This window comes from Macaca fascicularis, chromosome 1 (assembly GCF_037993035.2).
Source record: "Macaca fascicularis isolate 582-1 chromosome 1, T2T-MFA8v1.1".
Classification (NCBI taxonomy): domain Eukaryota; kingdom Metazoa; phylum Chordata; class Mammalia; order Primates; family Cercopithecidae; genus Macaca; species Macaca fascicularis.
This window is the reverse complement of record NC_088375.1, coordinates 107357521-107381157: the sequence shown is the minus strand read 5'-3', so window position 1 is coordinate 107381157 and position 23637 is coordinate 107357521. Positions and strand designations below refer to the sequence as shown.

Below are 23637 nucleotides of genomic sequence, written 5' to 3'. Positions count from 1 at the left end.
TTTCTTGGCTCACTGCAACCTCTGCCTCCCGGGCTCAAATGAACCTCCTGTCTCAGCCTCCTGAGTGGCTGGGACTACAGGTGCCCGGCTAATTTTTTGTAAAGATGGATTTGCCCTGTTGCCCAGGCTGACCTCAAGTGATCAAGCGCTGGGATTACAGGCGCGGCCACCGCGCCCGGCACCTCCTCCCCTTAACAAACATTACCTGAGAGCCCTTCGTGTGCCAGACTCTGCTCAGGGTACACAGCTGGGAGCACCACAAAGCCCCGCCCTCCTGGAGCTTGCTCCGGGGGAGACACGCATGAAAGCCAGTGTGAAATGCAGCGCCCCAGATTGAACGTCAGAGACGGAGCCCACAGGAGTCGTGCGTTTCCTGCGGGGGCTGTAACGGATTACCATAGACATAAGGGCTTCAAACATGAATATCTGTTCTGATAGCTTTGCAGTCAGACGCCTGACAGGGCTCTCTGGCCTAAAATCGGCGTTGGCAGGGCTATGTTCCCTTCTGGAGGCTCTAGGAGAGCATGGGCTTCCTCACCTTTTCCGGTTTCTTTTTTTTTTTTTTTTTTCCTTTTTGAGACGGAGTCTCGCGCTGTCGCCCAGGCTGGAGTGCAGTGGCCGGATCTCGGCTCACTGCAAGCTCCGCCTCCCGGGTTTACGCCATTCTCCTGCCTCAGCCTCCCGAGTAGCTGGGACTACAGGCGCCCGCCATCTCGCCCGGCTAGTTTTTTGTATTTTTTTAATAGAGACGGGGTTTTTTGTTTGTTTGTTTGTTTTTGTTTTTTTTTTTTTTTTGAGACGGAGTCTCGCTCTGTCGCCCAGGCTGGAGTGCAGTGGCGCGATCTCGGCTCACTGCAAGCTCCGCCTCCCGGGTTCACGCCATTCTCCTGCCTCAGCCTCCCGAGTAGCTGGGACTACAGGCGCCCACAACCGCGCCCGGCTAATTTTTTGTATTTTTTTAATAGAGACGGGGTTTCACCGTGGTCTCGATCTCCTGACCTTGTGATCCGCCCGCCTCGGCCTCCCAAAGTGCTGGGATTACAGGCGTGAGCCACCGCGCCCGGCCTAGAGACGGGGTTTCACCGGGTTAGCCAGGATGATCTCGATTTCCTGACCTCGTGATCCGCCCGTCTCGGCCTCCCAAAGTGCTGGGATTACAGGCTTGAGCCACCGCGCCCGGCCACCTTTTCCGGTTTCTAGAGGCCACCCGGCATCCTTGGCTTGTGGCCCCTTCCTCCTGCACATCACGTCTCTGACTCTCCTCTGCGGCCACATCTCCCTCTTCTCTCCTCTGCCTTCCTCTTCCGCTTTTAAGGACCCTCATGATGACATTGGGCCCACCTGGATGATCCCGGAGCACCTCTTTAAGATCAGCTGTAGCAACCTTAATTCCCCCCTGCCATGTAACTTAGCACATTCATAGGTTCCGGCGATGAGGACTTGGATCTTTCTAGGGTCCTATTCTGCCGACCACAGATGGGAAAGCCGATGGAGATGAACAGAGAAGGGAAGAGGCAGAAAAAAGGCTCGGAGAGAGGCAGAGGACCAGGCTGAGAGGAGAGAGGAGGTGGCTGGGAAAGGAGACAGTGTCCTGGGCGTGCTTGGGGACTTTTCGGGGGATTCTATCTGCCGGCTGAGACTTTCCAGGGACGTTATTCCAGGAAAGCCTGGGCAGCTGTGAAACCTCAGATGACGCCAGAGGACTGTTCGGGGTTGAGCCAATAGGCAATTGTTGGAGAGGGAGGGAAGGAGGGCAGCTCTCAGCAAGTCCATCTTGGCGGCGTTTCCTGAGTTCCAAGGCTATTCCGGGCTCCATCCCTGGGATGGAGTTTCCTAGCCTACGTCAGGACAGCGTTTGCCAGTGTCCCAGGGAGTGTGGGTCTATCCTCTTGGTGGCAGGAGGGAGGCTTTAATCAAATTCTCAAAGGGTCCTGGGACTGATAAAAGTTAACTCCTATCCTGAGTGTTATAAAAAGAAGTGCTTGGAACGTAAAATGCTGCAGTCACTGTGGAAGACAGTTTGGCAGTTCCTCAAAATACAGTTACCATGTGATCCAGCAACTCCATTCCTAGGTGCATGCCCAGGAGAACAGAAGACATCCGTCCACACAAAAACTTATCCACAGATGTTTGTAGCAGCATTGCTCATAATAGCCAAAAAGTGGAAACAACCCAAATGTCAGTCTCCTGATGGGCTGATAAACAAAATGTAGTCTGTCCATGCAATGGAATCTTATTCAGAGATTAAAAAGAATGAAGTTCTGAGACAGGCTACAACATGGATGAAACTTAAAGACATTACACTGAGTGAAATAAGCCAGACACCAAAGGACAAATATCGTATGTTTCCACTGTCTATGAGGTACCCAGAGTAGTCACATTCATAGAAACAGAAAGTAGAATGGTGATTGGCAGGGGCTGAGAGAGGGCAGATGGGGAGCGAATGTTAGTGAGTACTAAGTTTCTTTTTGGGGTGACGAAATGTCTTAAAATAGATTGTGGTAATGGCTGTGCAACTCTGAAAATATACGGAAAGCCACTGAATTCCTTAAATGGGTGATGGGTGAAATTTCTGCTATGTAAATTATATCTCAGTAAAGCTGTTCCTAGAAAAAAGAGGAAGTGGGCCAGGCACGGTGGCTCACGCCTATAATCCCAGCACTTTGGAAGGCTGAAGTGGGAAGACAGCTTGAGTCTGGTAGTTCAAGACCAGCCTGGGCAACATAGTGAGACCCTATCTCTACCTACCTACCCAAAATTTTTAAAATAGCCCAGCATGGTAACACACACCTGCAGTCCCAGCTACTCGGGAGGCTGAGGTGGGAGAATCACTTGAGCCCAGGAGGTGGAGGTTGCAGTGAGCTGTGATCTTGCCACTGCACTCCAGCTTGGGCAATAGAGTGAGACCCTGTCTCAAAAAATAGATTTATCTCTTCTAAAAAAACAGGAAGTGTTTGGCCCTTAGCACCACATTTTGCTTTGTCCTTGCAACTGTGAAAGGCAGGTCTTGCTTCTCCCCTCTTACAGGTGAGCAGATGGCAGAGAGGCGAAGGGTCACTAGGCTAAGACAGGATGGCTGTTTAGTGACATCCTTGGACCAGGTCTCCTGTATGGGTCATTCTTTGTCCTGTGAGCCATGCTGGAGTGCAGATTTGGAGGTGACAGGCAAGTGGCGCAGTCAGTGAAGCATCTTCTCAGTAGCTGTTAGAGAGTGGGCAGTTCTGACAGCAGCAGGGGAAGCTGGCCGGGAAGATGGGATGTCTGAGTCAGCTCGGGCTGCCACAACACCAGACACTAGATGGCTTAAACAATAGGACTTTATTTCTCACAGTTCTGGAGCCTGGAAAGTCCAAGCTGAAGGTGCCGGCCAATCCCATTCCCGGCGAGGGCCCCTCCCTGGCTTGCAGAGGCCTGCGTTCCCGTGGAGTCACCACACGCCTTTCCTTGGTATGTGCACATGGAGAGATCTCTCCTTCTCTTATAAGGTCACAGAACAGGCTGGGCGCGGTGGCTCACGCCTGTAATCCCAGCACTTTGGGAGGTTGAGGTGGGCGGATCACCTGAGGTCAGGAATTTAAGACCAGTCTGGCCAACATGGAGAAACTCCGTCTCTACTAAAAATACAAAACATTAGCCGGGCGTGGTGGCGGCCACCTGTAATCCCAGCTACTCAGGGGCATCACTTGACAGGAGAATCACTTGAACCCAGAGGCGGAGGTTGCAGTGAGCCGAGATCGCGCCACTGTACTCCAGCCCAGGCGACAGCGTGAGACTCTGTCTCAAAAAAGAAAGAAAGAAAAGAAAAAGAAAAAAAAGAAAGGGAAATTTGCCTACGCAAGGACACGCAGCTCCTAGGTGATTTGTTCCACATCTGACCCCAGGGCCTATGCGCCTTTCCCTACCCAGGCCACCACCATGACTCAGGAGGCCCCTCTGGGGAAGCAGCAGGAACCCTCATAGGAGGCTCCGGGACAGAGAGATGCAGGGCTGGGATGAGGAGGCCCCAGGGGGAGGCTGCTCGCTCTCCTGTCCCACAGAGGTCTCTGCTAGGGGTAGCCCCGTCCTGGGACACAGACACCAAGGACTGCTGTCTGCGGGGAGGAGGCTGAGTTGGGAGGGACAATGGCCTGAGTTGATTCTGCAGCCTATGAGCAAGGTGGGACAAGCCAGAGAGACAGTGAGCAAGTGGGGGCGAAGACTGAGGGTGAGAGCTTGTGCTGAAGAGGCAAGGGGCAGCCTCAAGTAGGCAGGGCAAGGCCAGATGGCGAGGCTGATGGGGGCGGGCAAGGGGACCGGGATTCAGGGGGAGACTGAGTTGGGGGCCAGACAGGCTGGAGCTCCTCGGGTTGGAAGCTGGGTGATGGGCCTCATTCTCTGCCACACGAAACTCCCCCAGCCCAGCCTTTCTCCTTGTCACCTCTCACAGATATTCCCATACATCCCTGGTACCCCTGTCATCTTTCCTAAGCTATGCTCTTTTTCAGGAGGGCGGCGTTTAGGGGAGGGCATCCTGCAGAAATAGCAAGTCTTCAAGTCAGCTCTTGCCTGAGTCCCAGGCTCCTTTGGCGGAAGGGTGGTCCCTCTTTCTGCATGTTTTAGGTGGTCAGCCTGGCAAGGGGCGGGAGGCCTGGGTTTCTTTCTTCTCTCTAGGATGGGGCTGGTCCTCCACCTCCCGCTGGTTGGCAGCCTCCCTGCCCCTGCCGGCCCCAATCCATTGTCCCAATCAGAATAGCGAGAACAGCTTTGGAAAATGACGCTATGAATGGTGCCGGGGCTGCTGGGGCTGCTGGGGCTGCTGGGGCTGCTGGGGCTGGGACCGAACTGATGGGATGAGGTCCCCCACTGCAGGCCTGGGCTCAGCACCTGGGACAGAGACTCTACTAGGAGGGTGGGAGCTCTGCACACTTCCCCAGGACCCCCAAATCAGACTCCAAGCCACCCCTCTCCAGGACGTGGATTCCCAGGGATGGGCTTGGGGAACCAGATGCCCCAGCTTCTCCTAGAACTTCACTCTCATTCAGTCAAAGTTTGAGAGGGAGTAAGGGGTGGGTGATGGGCTGGGAGAGATTTCTGGAAGCTGAGAAAGGGGCGGGTTTGACCCCCCAACTTTGCCCTGCTCTCATTGGCCCTCCCCCCCTCCCCTTTCCCTGCCCCAATTGTCTCGGTGTCTGGGTCCTGGCCCTGGGAGGAGGGGACAGTGAGGATAGGAGTGAGGAGGGGGCTCAGGCTGAAAGCAGAGAGAGCCAGCTGCAAGAGCACAAAGAGAAGTACCGTAACCTTCAGCCTTGACCCCAGACCTTGGTGCCCCAGAACCTGGGCTCTCCAAAGCAAGATCAGGGCCCCCACACTGTGCGCCAGAGTGGGGGGTGGGGAATGCCCACAGCCCAAAGGCCCCCAGGCTGAAGGCAGGAGACTGGGGCTGCTGGGGAAGTCGCCCAGGCTGAGGGGCCAGGCCTGGCAGGGCCATGGTGCTGCTGCTGCTGCTGCTCCCAGGCTGCGGTAAGAGGCTGGGCCATGAGGGCCATAGGGAAAACCAGGGCAGAGGGACGGGGAAGAAAAAGAGGCAGGCATAGGGGTGGGAGAGTTGGGGGGAAAGGTTGGGGGCGCAGAGGGATGGAGGTGGCCGGAGTGGAGGTGGAGAAACCCTGAGGACAGCAGAGGAGAGGGGTGAGCCCTTAGGAGGGGCAGGCAGGGCTGCAGAAGAACCATGGGGGGCTCTAGGAGCCCAGGCTTTGGGGCGCAGTGGCCAGAAGGGGACCTGGGGTCCACATGAGGCAAGTGGCTGAGCAGACTGCGGGGCATACAGAGGCAGGGCCCCAGAGGCTTCCGCACAGATGTCCCTGAGCCAACCGAGGCTGGCTCAGCCCCCTGCCCATGTGCCCCTCGGAGGCTCTGTCTGCCCGCCCGTCCACCCCATCTGCCGGGGGTCCTGGCTCAGCCTCACAGGCTGAGTTATTGTATTGATGGGGGTGTGTGGGAAGGGGGCTGTGTATGTGGGTTCACAGCTCTGCTCGTGCATTTCTGGGCCTGTGCCATTAGTGTCTGTGGCCCTGTGCTTATGTATTTGTGACTTTGAGTCTGTAGGGACATCTACGTGTTACCTGTGTTTGGGGCCTCCTTGAGTGTGTGTCTGGGATGGAATCTGTCTGTATCTAGAAGACCTGGTGGCCAGTGAGGTTGTGATTTTTAATCTGAGCGTGTCTGTGTCCGTGAATGAGTGTGTGTGAGTGTAAGTGTGTTCCTTCCCTATTCAGAGGCCAGGGTCCTGGTGGCAGGAGGGGGAAAGGAGAGAGCCAGGAGTCCTGGGAAGCTGACCCTGCAGGCAGACAGGCCGATGGGCCGGCAGGGGAGGGAGGGGGCAATCCCATTGTCCCCTGGGGAGCACAGTGCCCACGCCTCAGCCCCTGACCTCACCATTCTGCCCACCCCGCCCCCTCCCCGTTGCCAGGGCCCCGCTGAAAGAGGCCATCAATCACAGCTGGCCTGCCAGGCCCACACCGCACCCGCCAGCCGGCCAGTGGCCCCCCGTGCTCCTCAGATGGCCGGGCCCTGCCCTCTCTTCCCTGTTTCTCCTTTGCTGCCCCAAAGTCTCCCTAAAGTCAAGTCCTGTCCCTTGCCCCTTGCCAAAGCTGGGAGGGAGTCAAAGCCGTGGGGGAGGTGGTGGTCAGAGGGTGGCCCACAGGGGACCGCCGTGTCCAGGCTGTGCTGGCTGTCCCTACAGGCCGTGCTGCAGGCTCCGAGCTGGCCTTTGTGCAGGAGCCGGGGGACACAGTGGCTGTGTGGGAGCACCCACTGGTGCTGCCCTGCCAAGTGGAGGGTGAGCCACCCGTGTCCATTTCTTGGCAGCGGGATGGGCTGGCCTTAGCCAATGACAGCGGTGCCACCCTGATGCCAGATGGCTCCCTGCACCTGGCTGCCCTGCCTTCCCGCTGGAGCCTCCTTTCCAGTGCCCACGAGTACCACTGCGTGACCCAGAACCGCTACGGGCGGCTGGTGAGCCGACGGGCCCGGGTACAGCTGGCAAGTAAGTGACAGGGCTGCTCCTGGGATTGGGGGATGAAAGTGCGTGGGGCACCCACAGAAGGCACCCATGGGGTCCAGAGTCGCTGAGAGTGGGCCTGAGCAGGGCCAGCCCAGCCATTAGACACAGTGTACACACTGGTAGAGCCTCTGATTCTTTTAGGGGCCCACAAAAATGTTTTAATTTCCTCAGAACCAGAAGAAAAAAATGAATATAATAATAAATATGCAAAAATGAGTCCAGAATGGATTATATTTGTCTATATTCCAATGCCATTGTAAACTATGATTTAAAATTTTTGTAATGGAGGAAGGCAAAGTGCTTATAGCCCACAGAAGTCCTAGACATGAGGCTGCAGGGCTCCATACTGCAGAGGAAGTGGCAGATGTGGGCATAGAGGTGGGGCCCAGCCCTGGGACTTGGTTGTGGGGGGATAGCCCAGGGCCAGCTCTTCAGGTGCCCAACCGCCTCCCCCCATCCTCTAGGTCTGTCCCACTTCCACCAACATCCAGAATCGGTTGAGGTGGAGCGGGGTGGAGTTGCTCATTTCCAGTGCCTGATCCAGGGGGTGCCTGAACCATCCATTTCCTGGGAGCACAATGGCACAGCCCTGAATACTGCCAACCACCGGTGAGCACCTGCCAGCAGTGCAATGGGACGGCGGGCTGTGAGCCAGGGCACAGGCCATGGAGCCCTGACCTGTGCATCCTCAGGATCACACTGCTGCCTAGTGGCATCCTCCACATCACCAGTGTGAGCCAGGCGGACGTGGGAACCTACCGCTGCGTGGCACGGAATATGGCCAGTACCCGCCACAGCCAGGATGCCCAGCTGACGCTGAGCGGTAAGCCATGCCCAGTGTGGGCACTGGGCAGAGAGGAGGGTATGGTTGCTGTGGTTATACATGGGACAGGCAGGCATTTTGAGCACCTATGACATGTTAAGCACTGTGCCAGGTGTGGGAGGGCAGCAGGCTTGAGCCATCCCTGGCTTCCTGGAGCTCACGACCTGAGAGAGAAGGTGGTTCTGTGGGAACCTAGGGTTAGGCTGTGGGCAAGGATTGTCAGGGGCTTCTGGAGTAAGCTACCCCAAGCTGGATGTTGAAGGGTGAGTGGAGAGAGGCAAGCCAAGGTCAGGAGGGCAGGGCGGGGCATTTCCTCGAACAAATGCACAAGGGAGAACAACAAAGCTCACACAGGCAGTTCTGTGTTGCTGGACCACAGAATGGGCAGAATTCAGGGTAGCAAAGTTAATGTTGGTGGGTAGGCAAGGCATATCAGGAAAATAGTTTGGACTTGATCCAGAGGGCAATGGGAGCTCTGGAGGGTCTAGCGTTGGGGCTGAGTCAGCCTGTGTCTTGAACACATGGCCCTCATACACATGGCGTGTAGATGTGCATGTGTTTGTGTATGTGTCTGTGCTTGCATGTACATGTGCATGTGTGCATGGACATTTGCATGTCTCCTTGGGGTGAGGATGAAAATAGCTTTGTACCTGAGATGAAACACCCAGGGTGACCTCACTTGCAGGCCAAGTGGGGTGGGACAGTTTTGTGCCCAAAGTGAAGGCCACAGCAGAGCCTATGAGGGGCTGGTGCCTAGCAGGAGAGGCAGGTTAGACCCCACCTAAACTGGAGATGCCACAGGTGTTTGTGAGGGACAGTCATGCCTGAATCGGCCACTAGGGGGCTCCAGGGTATAAATAAGCAAGTGTACCACCGGGCACCACTGCCGCGCCTGGACGAACTTTCAAAACATCTCCGACAAAATTTCACCGAAGGCTGTATCTTTTGTTTGTTTGTTTGTTTTGTTTTTTTTGTTTGTTTGTTTGTTTCTGAGACGGGGTCTCACTCCTTCGCCAGGCTGGAGTTCAGTGGCGCCATCTCGGCTCAGTGCAACCTCTGCCTCCCGGGTTCAAGCGATTCTCCTGCCTCAGCCTCCCGCGTAGCTGGGATTACAGGCACCCGCTGCCGCGCCCGGCTAATTTTTGTACTTTTAGTAGAGACAGGGTTTCACCATGTTGGCCAGGATGGTCTCAATCTTTCGACCTAGTGATCCGCCCGCCTCAGCCTACCAAAGTGCTGGGATTACAGGCATGAGCCACCGTGCCCGGCTGGTATATAATTTTTAAACTGAAGACTGTCAGGGGAAGGGGGAACGGTTGTGTTTCTGATCTGTAACTGACTTAGAAACTAGAAGCAAGGGTGGGGGTCAGCAGCTCTTCTGCAGGAGCAGAGAGGAGCCCGGTGGGGTCCCTCTGGCCTGTGGCTCCCGTTCCTATCCACAGTCTGGGGCAGGAGGGCAGGGCAGGAGGCCATGTCTTTCAAGGCTATCCGGCAAACATAGGATTCTGCTGCCTGTGGAGCAGGGAGACGAATGGCTGGAGAGCGACAGGAGGTTAGCAGGAGGAGCAGGTGTCTGTTGGGGGCAGAGGACCAACTAAAAACTGAAGGCTCAAGGGTTGCCTAAAGGAGCTGGTGTCAGAGTAGTCTTCCTCAGGGGCAGAAGCTGGGGACCAAGGCCCCAAGTCATTCACCCCTAACGCACTCAACTGCACACACCTGGGCAGGCACTTACCCTGGGCATGCACCAGGGTGAGACAGAATTTCCCAGACTTCAAGGACACAGTGGCTAAAGAGGGGAAGCTCGTTGTCAGCTGTTCAGTGCTACCGAGATCCAGGGAGTCCCCCAGTTCTGCCAGTCCCTCTGTCATTGGGCAAGTTACTCAACCTCTCTGATCCTTGATCTTCTCATGTAAATGGGGGAAATAACAGTACTCAGCTCACAGGCTGTGGTAAGGGCAAAATGGGACAATGTGTGGGGCTCACAGCCAATGACTGGCATGGGGAAGGGGTCGGCCCGCGTGACCCAGCCTCCCCTCACTGAACTGTCTGGCCAGGCAGGACACAGCCTCTTTGCATGAGGCCAGGAGATTCCAGGGCAGCCTACAGCCTGTACTGCAGCTTGCAAGAGGCAAATGGAGAAAAAGGCAGGGCCCAAAGTAGGCCTTCAATCTATAGTTGCTGAAAAAATGAATGAACAAAACACAATTCTATACCTTGAGGGATAATTAAAGATGTGTAAGACTTTAGACCAGCCCTTGAGAGACTTTCATTTTAGAAACACATTTTATCTGAGACATTCTTAATAAAGGGCATTTATGAAAGGTTAAAGACACGTTAAGGCCTCACATGATACAAGGTAATAAAGAAAATGGGGATGATGGCCTACGGGAAAGCAGAGCTCTGTTTAACACGATGTTGTTCACAACCCTGCTCCCAGTTTGAGGGCAATGCCTGGCACATGGGAGCCCCCAGTGATGATCTGTTGAATAAACTAATGAAACGGGGGAGCATGGTATAAAATGAAGATGTGATTTAGACCCAAAACAAGAGTTACTTTCGGAAAATACTTACATCCCTCCTGAGCAGCTAAGCAGGCTGAGAGGTCTTAGGAGGCTGGTCATGCTGAGAGAAGGCCTCCTACTAACTTTGTGGGTGCCTCTACCTGCCCCTCAGGGTGAGGCGCCCAGGGAAGGTGGGGCCACCCACAGGGTTTGTAGGAGAAGAATGCTCACTGTCCTCTCTCCCCACCCCCAGTCTACCAGACCTTCGGCCTGATAGCTACTGCCATGGGACTTTGGGCAGGTCATTTTAAAAATCTGTAAGTTGGGCCGGGCGCGGTGGCTCAAGCCTGTAATCCCAGCACTTTGGGAGGCCGAGACGGGCGGATCACGAGGTCAGGAGATCAAGACCATCCTGGCTAACACGGTGAAACCCCGTCTCTACTAAAAAATACAAAAAACTAGCCGGGCGAGGTGGCAGGCGCCTGTAGTCCCAGCTACTCGGGAGGCTGAGGCAGGAGAATGGTGTAAACTCGGGCGGCGGAGCTTGCAGTGAGCTGAGATCCGGCCACTGCACTCCAGCTTGGGCGACAGAGCGAGACTCCGTCTCAAAAAAAAAAAAAAAAAAAAAAAAATCTGTAAGTTGGAGATGGAATAGCAGCTGCAAAGCACACCTCTGAGGTCTGGTGACATTTGTGGGCTGGAAGAGTGTGCTTGGAGTAGAAGTTGAGTACTGGAAGGAGGTTCTCCTTTCCTGATCCGATTTGCTTGTTTCCACCACACAGTGGGACCCCCGAGGCTGCTGCAGGAGCCGGAGATCCTGTCCGGGCCTCAGAACCTGACCCTCACAGTGCACCAGACGGCAGTGCTGGAGTGTATCGCCACGGGTCACCCTCGGCCGCTTGTCTCCTGGAGCCACCTGGGTGTGCAGCTGCCCCGCCCCATCTCTCAGAGCCCCGTGCCCTTGTCCTATCCCAACCTGATCCCCCCAACGCCTTCTTGCAGATGGCCGCTCCATCGGCGTGGAGGGCATCCAAGTTCTGGGCACCAGGAATCTGATCTCCGACGTGTCAGTCCAGCACTCAGGTGTCTATGTCTGCGCTGCCAATCGGCCGGGCACCCACGTCCGGCGCACAGCACAGGGCGTCCTGCTCGTGCAGGGTGAGCCCCAAGGGCCCGACCGGGTGGGGAGAGTGCTGGGGGACCCCAGCTCCCTGACAGGATCCTAGATCTGGAGAGGGTCCAGGGCAGGAGGCAAGAGGCCGGGTCTCATGGCGTCTTCCTCTGTGCTATTGCCTGCCCAGCTCCCCCTGAGTTTGTCCAATGGCCACAGTCCTTGTCCAAGCCTCCGGGCAGCAGTGCCATCTTCACCTGCGTGGCCCAGGGCGTCCCTGAGCCCCATCTGGTCTGGCTGAAGAATGGGAAGGTGTTGAGTCCTGGGGATAACATCAGGCTGACCCACAACAATAGGTACTCGTGTCTGACCACTCCCCACTGGCCACTGGCAATGGTATGTCCCCCTACCCACCCTGGGCGTCCACCCCCACCTACATGCAACACTCACTACCTAAATCTCAAAAATCCACACCCATCCACAAACCCCCAACAAGTTACCTTCTACTTCCAGCAATTCCCCCTTCCCCCAGGAGGCTCTGCCCTGACTTCTCCATTACAGGTAATGCCCCCACACAGCCTCCTCCTCTAGGGCCACTCCACCAAGGCTTGGTGGGAAAGGGCTCCCAGCAGCTGAGTTTGTCTTTCTCTAGTACGCTGATGCTGGCAGGCATTTCAGTCGAGGATGAGGCCATCTATCAATGCATGGCAGAGAACAGTGCAGGCTCCAATCAGGCCAGTGCCCGCCTGGCTGTGAAAGGGGGCCCAGAGTCACACCCTGTCCCCAGGGGCCTGCATGCCATGGCTCTCTCTACTTCTGCCATTCGAGTGTCCTGGGAGCCACCCCCCTCCAGCGGGGACATCACTGGCTATGTGCTGCACCTCCGGCCTGTGGGAGGTGGGTGTGGGTGGGTGGACAGGGCTTTGAGCTCAGAGCAGGGCCAGGAGCCAGGAGTCCCCAGCGCCAGCCCACCTCTGCTCCTGACTGCTGATGTCCTAGGCGAGTCCCTCTCACTCTCTGGGTCCCAGTCTCCTCCATGACCCCAGACCCTTCCGGATTCTTCCTAGGCCTCTGGGCCTGTGGTTCTCTGGGCTGGCTGCCTCTGTACATGGTCTTTTGGTGCTTCCTTATTGCTTTTCAGCTTGACTCTAGGCCCTTTCCTCATCCTCATCCTTTCTCAGCTTAGCTCCAACTTCTGCAGCCTCTTTCCCTGCTCTCCTTGGAGGCTTGGCTGGTCCAGACAGGCACCAGGAGGGGGCTTCGTCCCCAGTTTGTGAGGGAGCAAGGACATAACTACTGAGAAGATGCTGTTCTGCTCCTCAGAGCCATCTGGCCCGGAGCTCCAAGAGGCTGTGAGCAAAGGCACCTCTGAGCACGTCTTATCCAACCTGGAGCCTGCCACAGCCTACACCATCCATTTGCGGGCCTACTCAGCAGAGGGTGCCAGTCAGGACTCTGCCCCCGTCTTTGCCTCCACCATGGGCAGCAGTGAGTGACAGCCTCTCCAGCCTTGGGAAGTCCCTGGCCTCAGGTGGGCAGGGACTGCCAACCAGTTTGCTTGTTTTCCTCTGTAGCCCCTGCTGCCCTGGGCTTCTCCACCAAAGTGCTCAATGCCACCTCTGTGCAGGCCTCCTGGGAGCTGCCACCACAGCTGGGACCCATCCAAGGCTTCAAACTCTTTCACCGCAAGCTGCCTGCTGCCCATTTTGAGGGGCCCCTGCTCCTGGCCAGCAGTGTCAGATCCTTTCTCTACACAGACCTGGGTGAGGATCTGAACCTTCTTGTGACACTCAAGGCCCGCCCTTCTCAGTGTGATCTTGCCCCAGGTACTGAGCTTCCTGCCCCATAAATGCCCATCCCCTTCACATTCTCCTGCTTCCTGCAGAACCAGCAGCCCTCTATGAGATCAAGCTGCAGGCATTCAATGGCAACGGGGATGGAAATAGCAGTGCCCGCTTTGTCTCATTGTGTGATGTGCCCCTAGCCACTCCAGGTAAGTGGGGTCTGGTAGGAGGGTAGTAGGGCTGGGGTCAGAGCAGGCCCCCATGGCTGCCAGTCTTCAGGGAGGAGGAGGGCTGAGCTTCACCTCCAACCCTGGTCCTCTCTCTGACAGATGGCACAGTGTCCACAGAGTCCAAGGCTGGGTGCTCTTGCAGCCAGGGTGAGAGCAGCCCACTGCCTGGGGTTGTGGTGGGCATCCACGTGGGCCTGGCTGCCCTCATCGTTTGCCTCCTCTGCCTCTTCCTGGGCTGGAGACATAGGTAAGGGCCAGGTAAGGGCTAATGTGGGAAATCTGCCAGGAAGACAGTCTGCGTCACTGTGGCACAGGACCAAAGAGAGCAGGAAAGAGCCCCAATCCACAACCAATCAATTTTGCTAGTGAGGAGACTCAGGCAGAGAGGGGAAGCCAATTCTTTTCAGAGCTGTGTGGTTCCAGGGGCAGGAGAAGGCCTGCCATGAGCGGGAAGAGAGGACTGGAGCTCCCAAGGCAAAGGACAAGGGCAGCAGAAATGAGCTAGAGCCAGTTCCCTGCCATCCTGCAACATGAGGAGGGGTCCACCCTTCTCCATCTCTGGGGAGCATGGAGGAGGAGGAGGGGTTGGGAGTCATGCGAGGAAGAGGGAGGCACCAGACAGACTATGCTGCTGACCCTTCCTATCCTGGCAGCCTCCTCTGCAAACAGGGGTCCCAGGAATGCTGGGGAATGCCTCGGACTGCCTTGGACAGAGCTGGGGGCCGTCAAGGCCAGATTCAGAGTGGAGGGAAGCCGGGGGAGAAGACTGAACTCACCACCCAGGTGAGGGGGATTCAGTGACGGGAAATGAGTGGGGGAAGCTGGCGTGTTTGAGGCCTTGTTCCAGGGGCCTGACCTCCTTCACCCTCAGGTGACCGTGGAACAGCTGGCCTTGGCCTAGGGCCCTTCCAGTTGGCTCCCTCCGAGATGCCACTAACTCCGGATACACCAAAGAATCTGCCTCACCTGTCCCTGTCACCCCGGAGTCAGGAAAGAACCAGAAGTCCCTCAGCCCCTCTCCAGGGAGGGGCAGGACTGGCCATAGCGGGAGACAAGAGGGTGTGGTTTCTGTGTTCCTCCCCGACCTCAAGAAATGGGAGAATCAGAATCCCTTCCCCCAACACACCAAATAACCTCAAACTAAACCAAGCCCAGCTGGGAGTTACTCCCAACCCAGTTACTCCTGCCTCATAACCCCATCCAATATATTCACCTCTTCTTGATCCAAATATGAACCTGCCCAAAGACACATAGCTTTAAGAGTTCCCCACAAAGTGGGGGCAGGGGAAGAGGCTGTCATCATCTCCGTCTCACAACCTGAAGCCCTCCAGTCTAAAATCTCAGTCTCCTCGTGCCCAAGCTGAGCTCTGCCCAGGGACAGGTGACCTGCATTCCCTGTGGTCCAAGTGGGCAGGTGGGCAAAAGGGGTGCTGAGTTCCTTGCCCCCCTTCTCCCTACAACATAAGAGTCTTAAATATCTGAGCTCATATGAGCTTCTCTGAGCAACCAAATACCCATTTCCCCCTTCCCAGATCCAAAGCCCTGGCTCCTCCTCAGGGGGCATCCTTACCCATTTGATTTCTATTTTTGAAAGAAATTAGTTTGAGTCAGGGTTTTGGCAGTCTTCAATCGCCTGTAGAATGAGCATAGAGGCTGGGGAGCATCCCCCATCTCCCTTCCATCAACTCTTGGGGGTCCAAAGAGCACTTCTTTCCCACTTCTCCCTCTACCAGCCTATGGCATCCAGGGCACCATAGTCCCTCCTCATCCAGTTGTGCCATGCTCTAAAGCCAAAGCCCTAGCCACTCCCTCAATCTCTTTCTCCAAGGCTGTCCAGTATTGTGCCAAAAAGGGAAGGGTCTTGAGGGAAGGAAAGTCCATGGCTTAGAGGACCCCAAAACTGTCTCCTGTGCTCTTCTAGAGTAATGCTAGTACCAATGACAACAAGACTCATGAAAGGCTGGGCTCCGGCCCTCCACAATAGCGCCCTCTGCACAAGGCACAGCAGCAGTTGTAACTAAAAAATGTGGCTGAGGAGCAAGAGGGCTAAGAATAGCCCCAAACGTCAAGTCTTTGAGGAAATGACATCCTCTTCTCTGGTTGGGCCTGGTCTAACTGCTTTGTTGGAAATAAATAACCAAAACAGAAAAAATAAATTAGGATCTGGTTAATGCTTTCGGCTGAAAGAAAAACTTGGGGACGGGGAGTGATGAGATGGTGAGAAAGTGCAGTTCCAGATCTTTCAGGGGATGTTGTATTCAGATTGTTAAATAACTATATTCCGTAGTTTGCTAGAAAACAGCAATGTGGGCCGGGCGCGGTGGCTCACGCCTGTAATCCCTGCACTTTGGGAGGCCGAGATGGGCGGATCACGAGGTCAGGAGATCGAGACCATCCTGGCTAACACGGTGAAACCCCGTCTCTACTAAAATACAAAAAAAAAAATTAGCCAGGCGCGGTGGCGGGCGCCTGTAGTCCCAGCTACTCGGGAGGCTGAGGCAGGAGAATGGCGCGAACCCAGGAGGCGGAGCTTGCAGTGAGCCGAGATGGTGCCACTGCACTCCAGCCTGGGCGACAGAGTGAAGACTCCGCCTCAAAAAAAAAAAAAAAAAAAAAGAAAACAGCAATGTGAGCCCCTGCTGGTATGTGGCAACCATCTAGACGAACAAGCATGTTACAAAATACTTCTTTTCTTTTATAGAGATGGGGTCTCACTACATTGCCTAGGCTGATCTCCTGGCTCAAGTGATCCTCCCCCCTTAGCCTCCTGAGTAGCTATAGACATGCAGCACTGTGCCTGACTAAAGGATTCTGTTACTAGAGACCAGAGCAGTGTGGTGGAAAGGGCCAAGGACTGCTAGGGGACACCTTTCCCTAGGAGAGAATCGAGACCCAGCCCTCTCCCCATGATACCATTAGACCTGAAGTCATCAGATAACTAACGTGGGGTTGGTGGCTTCCAGAACACTGGCTCCAGCTAGAGTTGGAGGGGAACAAGAACACAGAAGTAGGTCAGGGCTTTAAATAATCATCACTATCAAAGAGAAGGATACAAACCAAAAGCACTCAGTCCATGGCTGGACTCACTAGGGAAGACAGCCATAGCTCATCTCCCAATTACCCCAAAAATTATCCCACCAAACTGCCACCCCCAGCCCCATAACGAAAGCACAAGCCACAGGAAACTTTAGAAACCATTCCTTTCTTTATTAAACATAGCTTGCAAGTGATAAATATTACAAAGTTTTTTTTTCTTTTAATCCTTTCTCCAAAAATTAGCTTATTATTTGAATCTGTCACTGCTGAAATGCTCAGCAGCATCTGAAACAGATGGGAGTGTATTTGCCTTTTTGAAAACCAGTTTCTATTGGTCTTAGTTTTTTCATTTTATTTCCCAAACACAATGCAGAAAATCAGAATGAGTTAAAAAAGAAATAAAGGAAACTTAAAGAGAGTTGTGCAAAAGGGTCTTGTTCCCCTCCCACCCACCCTATTCAGGGAAGGCCATTCCCCATCCCACCTCCCTGCTCCCCACCCCCCAACCCCAATCTATCCTTCCACCTTCACCAGGGCTTCACCCATCACCCTGTACCCTCTCCAGGCTTTATCAGCCCAGAACCTAAAGAAGAGAGTAGGAGTACTCAGCCCAGGCTGTGGGGAAATTGGGCCCCTGAAGGAGACAGACTGTGAAACAGCTGCCTTTAGGGGGGTTCAGATGAAATCTGAGGGAAGGAGACAAAATGTGGGCTGTGTCTGCGCTCTCCTATTTTATCACCAAGACGGGGAAGTTCCATATCCTGTAGCTCACGAAGGGAGTAAATAACTAAGAGCACCAACCTGGGGCATTCAGTTGTCAACCACCCTTAAGGGCTCTGTGGTTGGCTGTGAGATGGGGCTTGAGGCCTGGTCCCTGCCCTCAGATGACTAGAGGCATAAAGGCAAAGATGTCACTGGTCTGACACCCTGGACAAGACTCTGCTGCCTCTCCCAAATCAAGGGTAACCGTAGAGGACTGGTAGCTCTCCAAGGGCACTGTCATACACATAACCACTTCAACACGAGTCACTTTCAGTTCCTCCCTGGTTTCTTGGCTCAACACTTTCCTCACCTCAAGTTGTTTTTTGGCTTTGGCAGGTGAGGAAAGAAGTACAGAATTTTAAACTTGGTGGCCAGATGATCTCCCGCTTCACTTCACAGATAAGAAAATTGAGACCCAGAAAACTAACTACCAAAGATCACATAGCAAGTTAGAAGGAGACCCCAGGTCTCCAGATTGCAGCCCCCTCAACCCCTTTTGTGTTGGTGGTTCTTTTTACTCTACACAGTCCGGGACCAGGAGGTCATGGCTTTCACAGGAGCTCAGCCTCACCTCGGTTCACACAGCCTAAGACTGTGCAGATGGATGTGGCTCTCACTAGGTGAAATTTCCTCAGGATGACTTATTAAAATCCTTTCTATCATCCCCTGACAATCCACCCTCAAAGGCCCGTAAGACTAGGTTCTTTCCTTTTTGAGGAGGTGGGGTGGGGGAAATCCCTTGCATAAGAAAGCTTGACACTGAATTTTGTTATATAGGTATATTGTATATATGCTGATGCAATCAGAGGAAAAAAAAAACAGTGCAAATACAATTACAATTCATAATAATACTTGGTTTCGATGCCCCCGGGAACTGCCCCATTCCTCGGCTACCTCCCAACCCCCAGCACTTCCCCACAGTATCAACCTAATGCTGGGGGATAGGGAGGGTGGGCAGGTTAGGGTAGGGAGTGGGCTCTGCCAAGGCAGTGCTGGTGACCCGGAGGGACTACTCCAGGGTGGGGAGGCAAGGCACAAATTAGGGGTGGGTGGTGGGGGAGGTGGCATCTCTAAGGAGGGATGGGGTTGGAGCAGCTGCCAGTCTCAGTGTGCTGGGCCCGGCCCACTCCCCTACCCACCCTCCACAGCCCTGCCTCCCTACCCCCTCCCCTTCCCCAGAAACCCTTTTGCACGGATCATACACAAACGGGCACATTACAAAATGACATAACACAGTTTCACAATATCCATGGCTAGGGCTTTTTTTTCTCTTTTTCAGGCTTTTTTTTTTTTTTTCTACACAATGTACAATTCCTTTTAAATGGATCAAGAAATAGCTTATATACACGAATGAGTCCTTGTTATAACATCTCGGCAGCAAATATCATAAGCTAATGAAGGTCTTGATGGAAAGGATGGGAGCCTAGGACTGGGTTGGGGGTAGGGGTGTGGAGAGAAGGGTTATGCCTTCTGGAGGAGTAGGGAGAAAAGGGAATGATTAGGGAAAAGGAACAAAAGTAAAATATCAAGAAGCATCTTTACAAAGCAGTTCTATAGCTAATTCCTTTTAAAGGGGAAAGGAAAGGTAACCAAAGCAGGAAAACATTTATCTCTGTGTCTTAAAAAAAAATTGTCTACCATACATATATCCAAAAATGTGGGAAAAATACTTATTCCAGGGATAGAGGGAGTCCAGATGCCGTGGTCAAATTATAAAATAAAATCGACAAATAAGAACCTCTGTCCCCCAGTTTTACCCAAGCCTTACCACTATTTTACCCATTTCAGGCTTCTAGGGAGTAAGACACCAACCTTAAACTACTGCTTTTAGTGCCTCTGGGGATGGAGGAAGCCAGGCAGAACTGGTGGGATCCTCACTCTACTAATAATGTTCCAAACAGAGGGTCTTTCCTCCTGTCCTTAGGGCATGAGGTTTAGTGTCTACACGGCCCAGAGCCTTGAGATGGATAGTAACAAGTAGACTTGGAGGGACACAAGGCAATCAGTGATGAAAAAGAGAAAGAGAATTGAGGAAGACAGAAGGATGAGGAAGGAGGAGGGAAGGGAGGAGGTGGAAGGTTAATACTTTATCATGATTAGGGAGACCTCACCTCCATCACTAATCCCTGGGAAGAGTATGAAAATGGGGAGAAGAAAGGGTAAGAAATCAAACCTCAGCGGTTGAACAAAGGGTCACCGAGCTATACTAGTCAAGAAGCAGCTTCTATGTAACTGACCCTGAGGGGATAAAAACAGGGAAGATTCCACCATCTCCCCTATGGCCTCAGCACCTAAGCAGGCACTGACTATAGGCTTTCCTTCTCCATGATTCCCCAACTCTACACATCTTACTTCCAAACCCCATTCTAAGGTGGCCTGGCTCCCAGGGAAAGGACTCAGCTCAGGGCAGGGCAAGGACGGCCCACAGCCAGACGGTATTGCACATTCTCTGTTCCTTACTTTTAATCTCAACTGACAAACTTGGGCATCTCGTACCTCTGAGCACCTCTGAGCTTGGGGAGAGGGAGACGTAACAGAAATGGCACTTCATCATGAGGGAGGGAGGAAGAGGCTAGACAGACATGCCACAAGGCAAGATGACTTGTAGGGAAAATATTTTTAAAAAAAGCTTCCAATTTTGTGGAAGAGAGAAAAGCAAAACCAAACAATTTATCCAGTGCTTTCAAAGCACAGAGGGCAAAGAAAAGATGTAAGAATATATCTTTATATATATATATATAATTTTAAAATAATCCCAGACCCAGTTCCATTAACCCCCCCTCCCTCTCCCACCACTTACAGTCAGGGGCACCACATTCCCCAGAAAAATACTCGAAAAGACCCAATCACTACCTGTTACTAGCATCTAGCTTCCAGATCATTTCACCACTGGGGGAGCCCAGACACTGGCTGCATCTCTGCTCCTTTAAGTGCTCAATGAATTTGGGGGAAAGGGAGGAAAGAAAAAAGCCAGGAAGGCCCGTAGGGCCAGTATAGTCACCCACAGTGGCACTGGGGTGTAGGGAGTAGAGGCCAGAGTAGGGGAACTGAGCCTGATTTTAGCTCTTTCTCCCACCCCACCTCCAAATTTTATGGGGAAGATGTGCAGTTCGTGTGTGTTAATTTTAAAAGTGCCTTCTTTAAAAAAATTAATTTTAAAAAATAAAAGTGGGGAAACTTCCTCAGGTGACTTTCAAGGGCAACATATTAAACTTCTCCTCATTCTTCTCTGCTGAGAACATTGCCCCCAGTGCACTCTGGCAGCTTCTGGAGCCAGAGAGGCAGGTGGGTGTACACTATGAGAAGAGCAGAAACCCATACCTTTAAGGGGCTTCCCTTACTTCAAAAACAGCCTGGTCCACTCCCTCTTCCCACAGTGTGGGCAAATGGGATGCTAATCTCCCCAATCCCCAGAACAGCAACATTGCACAATTCAATTCATTCTCTACATTAGTAGCGCTTAAAAAAAAAAAAAAAAAAAAAAAGACAAAATTAGTATCATTCTGGGGGCGGGAAACAACTATTTGTACAGCAGAGGTCCTAAGCTGGTTTTGCCACGAACTGTTTGGCTTTGAGCAGTTGGTTCTGCAGCTGGTGCAGCAGAGTAAGGACAGGACTCCAACCTGATTGTGTGCCCCCAGGCTCTCATCTCCTGGCACTCAGAGGGATAGGCAAATATGAGAATCTCAACTGTTGGGAACGAGATCCCTTCTTTCCTCTATTTCCTCCTGTTGTCACTTGACTCATTCATGTCCATCCAATTTGTGGGACACCCAGCAAACAGTCTTGGAACAGCCGTTCCTCTGTATTATAGATGGGGCTATAGTTAGAGGGGATAGATTAGAATTTTTAAAAGCAGGGTGGGGTGAGAGATAATTTTACAAAGGATACAAGATGAAATAATTTTGGGCTGGTTGGCCTGGAATAGACTTCCGTGTTCCCACTGGGGTCAGGAGATAGGTCTTATTTCCCCAAGATCCAGAAGGGCAGGACCTAGTTTCAATCCTCCCTGGCTCATAATTAAGCCCATCTTCATACCTCTCTCTCCCTGTCTTCTATGGGTAAATTCCAGAGTGGTTGAGTTTTAAAGCTCCTCCCTCCAGGCTCTTTCCCCTCATTCTTAGAGTCCAACTTCAATACTAAACACTGCCACCCAAATTGTCCAGCCCCCAAACACCCACAGGTGGGGTGCTATTTGTCCTTGTTCGATACCCCCAACCCCACACCCTCCTCCGGTTAAGTGCATTCAAAACTTCTGCCCCTAACACTCTTAGTCATGTCCTACTCGGCAGCTGGGACCCCTACTGCAATCTGCAATGCTCGTATCATTGAACTGAATATCATTTGTGTTTACAAAAAAAAAAAAAAAAAAAGGGAAGAAAAGGGAAGAGAAAAAGATTGGTTGAGTGGGGGAAGGTTTAACCGTCCACTGAACAAAGGGAGGACACACAACATCATTAAAAATGGTAATAATTATAGCATAAAACAACTTTAGAAACACACATTGGAGGGCTTAGATTCTCCCCAGGACCTCATTCTGACCTCTATCAGAGGTAAAGATCCACCTCACTGTTAAAGAAAATTGAAGAGAGAAGACAGAGCGGCAGAAAAACAGATCGCAGCAGTGTGAAATAAAGGGGAGGTGGCAGGGCAGGGCGTGTGTTTTCTTGCTGATTTCTATTTTTTGTCTTCTGTTTTTCTGTTTTGCTTTCCATGTATGGTAGGCACCAGTACAGGCACTGCATGCGACAGAAGTTGGGGGAATGAAAGAGGAAAGGGATAAAGGATTCAAGGATGGGGCAGTACAAGTGGAACAGGCGTTATTTCTGTCCACTGATGGACTGCGATATAGACCGGGGAGGGATCATGTCTAAAAGGTATTCACGCTGTCGGTCTGCCAAACTGGGGCCTTTGTGTCCTCCGATGCCAGTATTCAAGTATGCAATGTTGACACCTGGACCCAGGAGACAAAAGTGGAGGGCAGGTATTAAAAGAGGAAATAACATTCCCTTCTGCTCTACCCTTGGGCTGCAGAGTTGGAGATGGAAAGGAAGCAGAATTTACCAGTATCTGGCCACACTTGGTTAGCTTTATTTCAACAGCAACTTTCTTTTTCTTTTTTGAGATGCAGTCTCGTTCTGTCACCCAGGCTGGAGTGCAGTGGTGCGATCTTGGCTCACCTCTGCCTTCCAGACTCAAGCAATTCTCCTGCCTCAGCCTCCAGAGTAGCTGGAATTATAGGCACGTGCCACTACTGCCCAGCTATTTTTTGTATTTTTAGTAGAGATGGGGTTTCACCACATTGGCCAGGCTAGTCTTGAACTCCTGACCTCAAATGATCCACTGGCCTCAGTCTCCCAAAGTGCTGGGATTACAGTCGTGAGCCACTGCGCCTGGCCAATTAATTTTGTCTGGTTGTTTATTTATTTGAGACAGAATTTTGCTCTTGTTGCCCAGGCTGGAGTGCAGTGGCGCAATCTCAGCTCACTGCAACCCCCGCCTCCTAAGTTCAAGCGATTCTCCTGCCTCAGCCTCCTGAGTAGCTGGGATTACAGGCACCCGCCACCACACTGGGCTAATTTTTTGTATTTTTAGTAGAGATGGAGTTTCATCATGTTGGCCAGGGTGGTCTTGAACTCCTGACCTCAGGTGATCCACTCGCTTTGGCCTCCCAAAGTGCTGGGATTACAGGCATGAGCCACCACGCCTAGCCAATTTTTGTATTTTTAGTAGACACAGGGTTTCACCATGTTGGCCAGGCTGGTCTCAAACTCCTGATCTCAAGTGATCCGCCTGCCTCGGTCTCTCAAAGTGCTGGGATTACGGGTGTGAGCTACCGCGCCTCACACAGCAACTTTATTTCAATCCCCACTCATATTCCTAAGCTTTAGGAAAAGGGGACTTCCTAAAATTTCAGTCCTACCAAGAATAATGAACATGCTTCTGATGGTATAGGAGAGACAAGTGAAACAGTGGTGAGAGGAAGATGAATAATTATGAGAGACAGAATCATTAAATCAGCTTTGATTTTATGACTGCAGAGACTGCAGATTGTGTAGAAGCATCCCTGGATCATTCAAACTGAACAGTTAACCCTGCTGTCCCGGCCAAAAGAGATCAATAACCACATTTCTACTGAAGGGATATTAAAAGTTAAATTTATAATGGTAGGATCTGGGTCATTTTCACCACCAAAACCCTAGTGCACTGTGACTGGAATGTAATATGAATTTAGCAAACATTTGCTGAGTAACAGAAGAGTGAGGGTGCATGCCCTACAGAAAGAACAGAAAGTAAAGGAAGGAACAATTCCCCTAAAGGCGCTGCTACAGAACTGTATACTAACAG

The 23637-nt window shown here is 52.7% G+C and overlaps 3 protein-coding genes across 6 annotated transcripts in view; 2 read left to right on the top strand and 1 right to left on the bottom strand.

Annotated features, from left to right (window-relative positions):
* Positions 1 to 5465: 5465 nt before the first annotated feature.
* On the top strand, positions 5466 to 13008 carry LOC123567136 (immunoglobulin superfamily DCC subclass member 3-like). Its single transcript, XM_074034024.1, has 8 exons — positions 5466 to 5499; positions 6157 to 6223; positions 6630 to 7011; positions 7419 to 7651; positions 7735 to 7865; positions 11149 to 11286; positions 11369 to 11524; positions 11668 to 13008. Exons 1-8 carry the CDS (start codon positions 5466 to 5468, stop codon positions 12066 to 12068), a joined length of 1542 nt encoding a protein of 513 aa, XP_073890125.1. The 3' UTR covers positions 12069 to 13008.
* LOC102141741 (immunoglobulin superfamily DCC subclass member 3) lies at positions 12782 to 15647 on the top strand. Its single transcript, XM_065545631.2, has 6 exons — positions 12782 to 12965; positions 13052 to 13240; positions 13363 to 13470; positions 13591 to 13738; positions 14145 to 14274; positions 14363 to 15647. The coding sequence occupies exons 1-6, from the start codon at positions 12782 to 12784 to the stop codon at positions 14390 to 14392; spliced, it is 789 nt and encodes a 262-aa protein (XP_065401703.1). The 3' UTR covers positions 14393 to 15647.
* Positions 15648 to 16677: 1030 nt separating this feature from the next.
* Positions 16678 to 23637, bottom strand: part of GATAD2B (GATA zinc finger domain containing 2B) — a 118241-nt gene continuing 111281 nt past the window's right edge. For 3 of the 4 annotated variants that reach the window (XM_065545581.2, XM_045362851.3, XM_065545585.2), the window contains one exon: positions 21744 to 22243. In XM_065545581.2, the coding sequence (XP_065401653.1) occupies positions 22110 to 22243 (134 nt within the window). In that variant the 3' untranslated portion in view covers positions 21744 to 22109. Of the gene's footprint in view, positions 22244 to 23637 lie in introns of all 4 variants that reach the window. The other variant, XM_045362847.3, reaches the window with a different exon arrangement.

Excerpts from the sequence above, each read along its gene's own strand:
- LOC123567136 (XM_074034024.1), top strand. The coding sequence starts at position 5,466 with ATGGTGCTGCTGCTGCTGCTGCTCCCAGGCTGCG. Across the intron at positions 7,652-7,734 it reads CTGAATACTGCCAACCACCG|GATCACACTGCTGCCTAGTG; the intron begins GTGAGCACCTGC and ends GTGCATCCTCAG. Across the intron at positions 7,866-11,148 it reads TGCCCAGCTGACGCTGAGCG|TGGGACCCCCGAGGCTGCTG; the intron begins GTAAGCCATGCC and ends TCCACCACACAG.
- LOC102141741 (XM_065545631.2), top strand. The coding sequence starts at position 12,782 with ATGCTGTTCTGCTCCTCAGAGCCATCTGGCCCGGAGCTCCAAGAGGCT. Across the intron at positions 13,241-13,362 it reads CTTTCTCTACACAGACCTGG|AACCAGCAGCCCTCTATGAG; the intron begins GTGAGGATCTGA and ends TGCTTCCTGCAG. Across the intron at positions 13,739-14,144 it reads TTCCTGGGCTGGAGACATAG|CCTCCTCTGCAAACAGGGGT; the intron begins GTAAGGGCCAGG and ends CTATCCTGGCAG.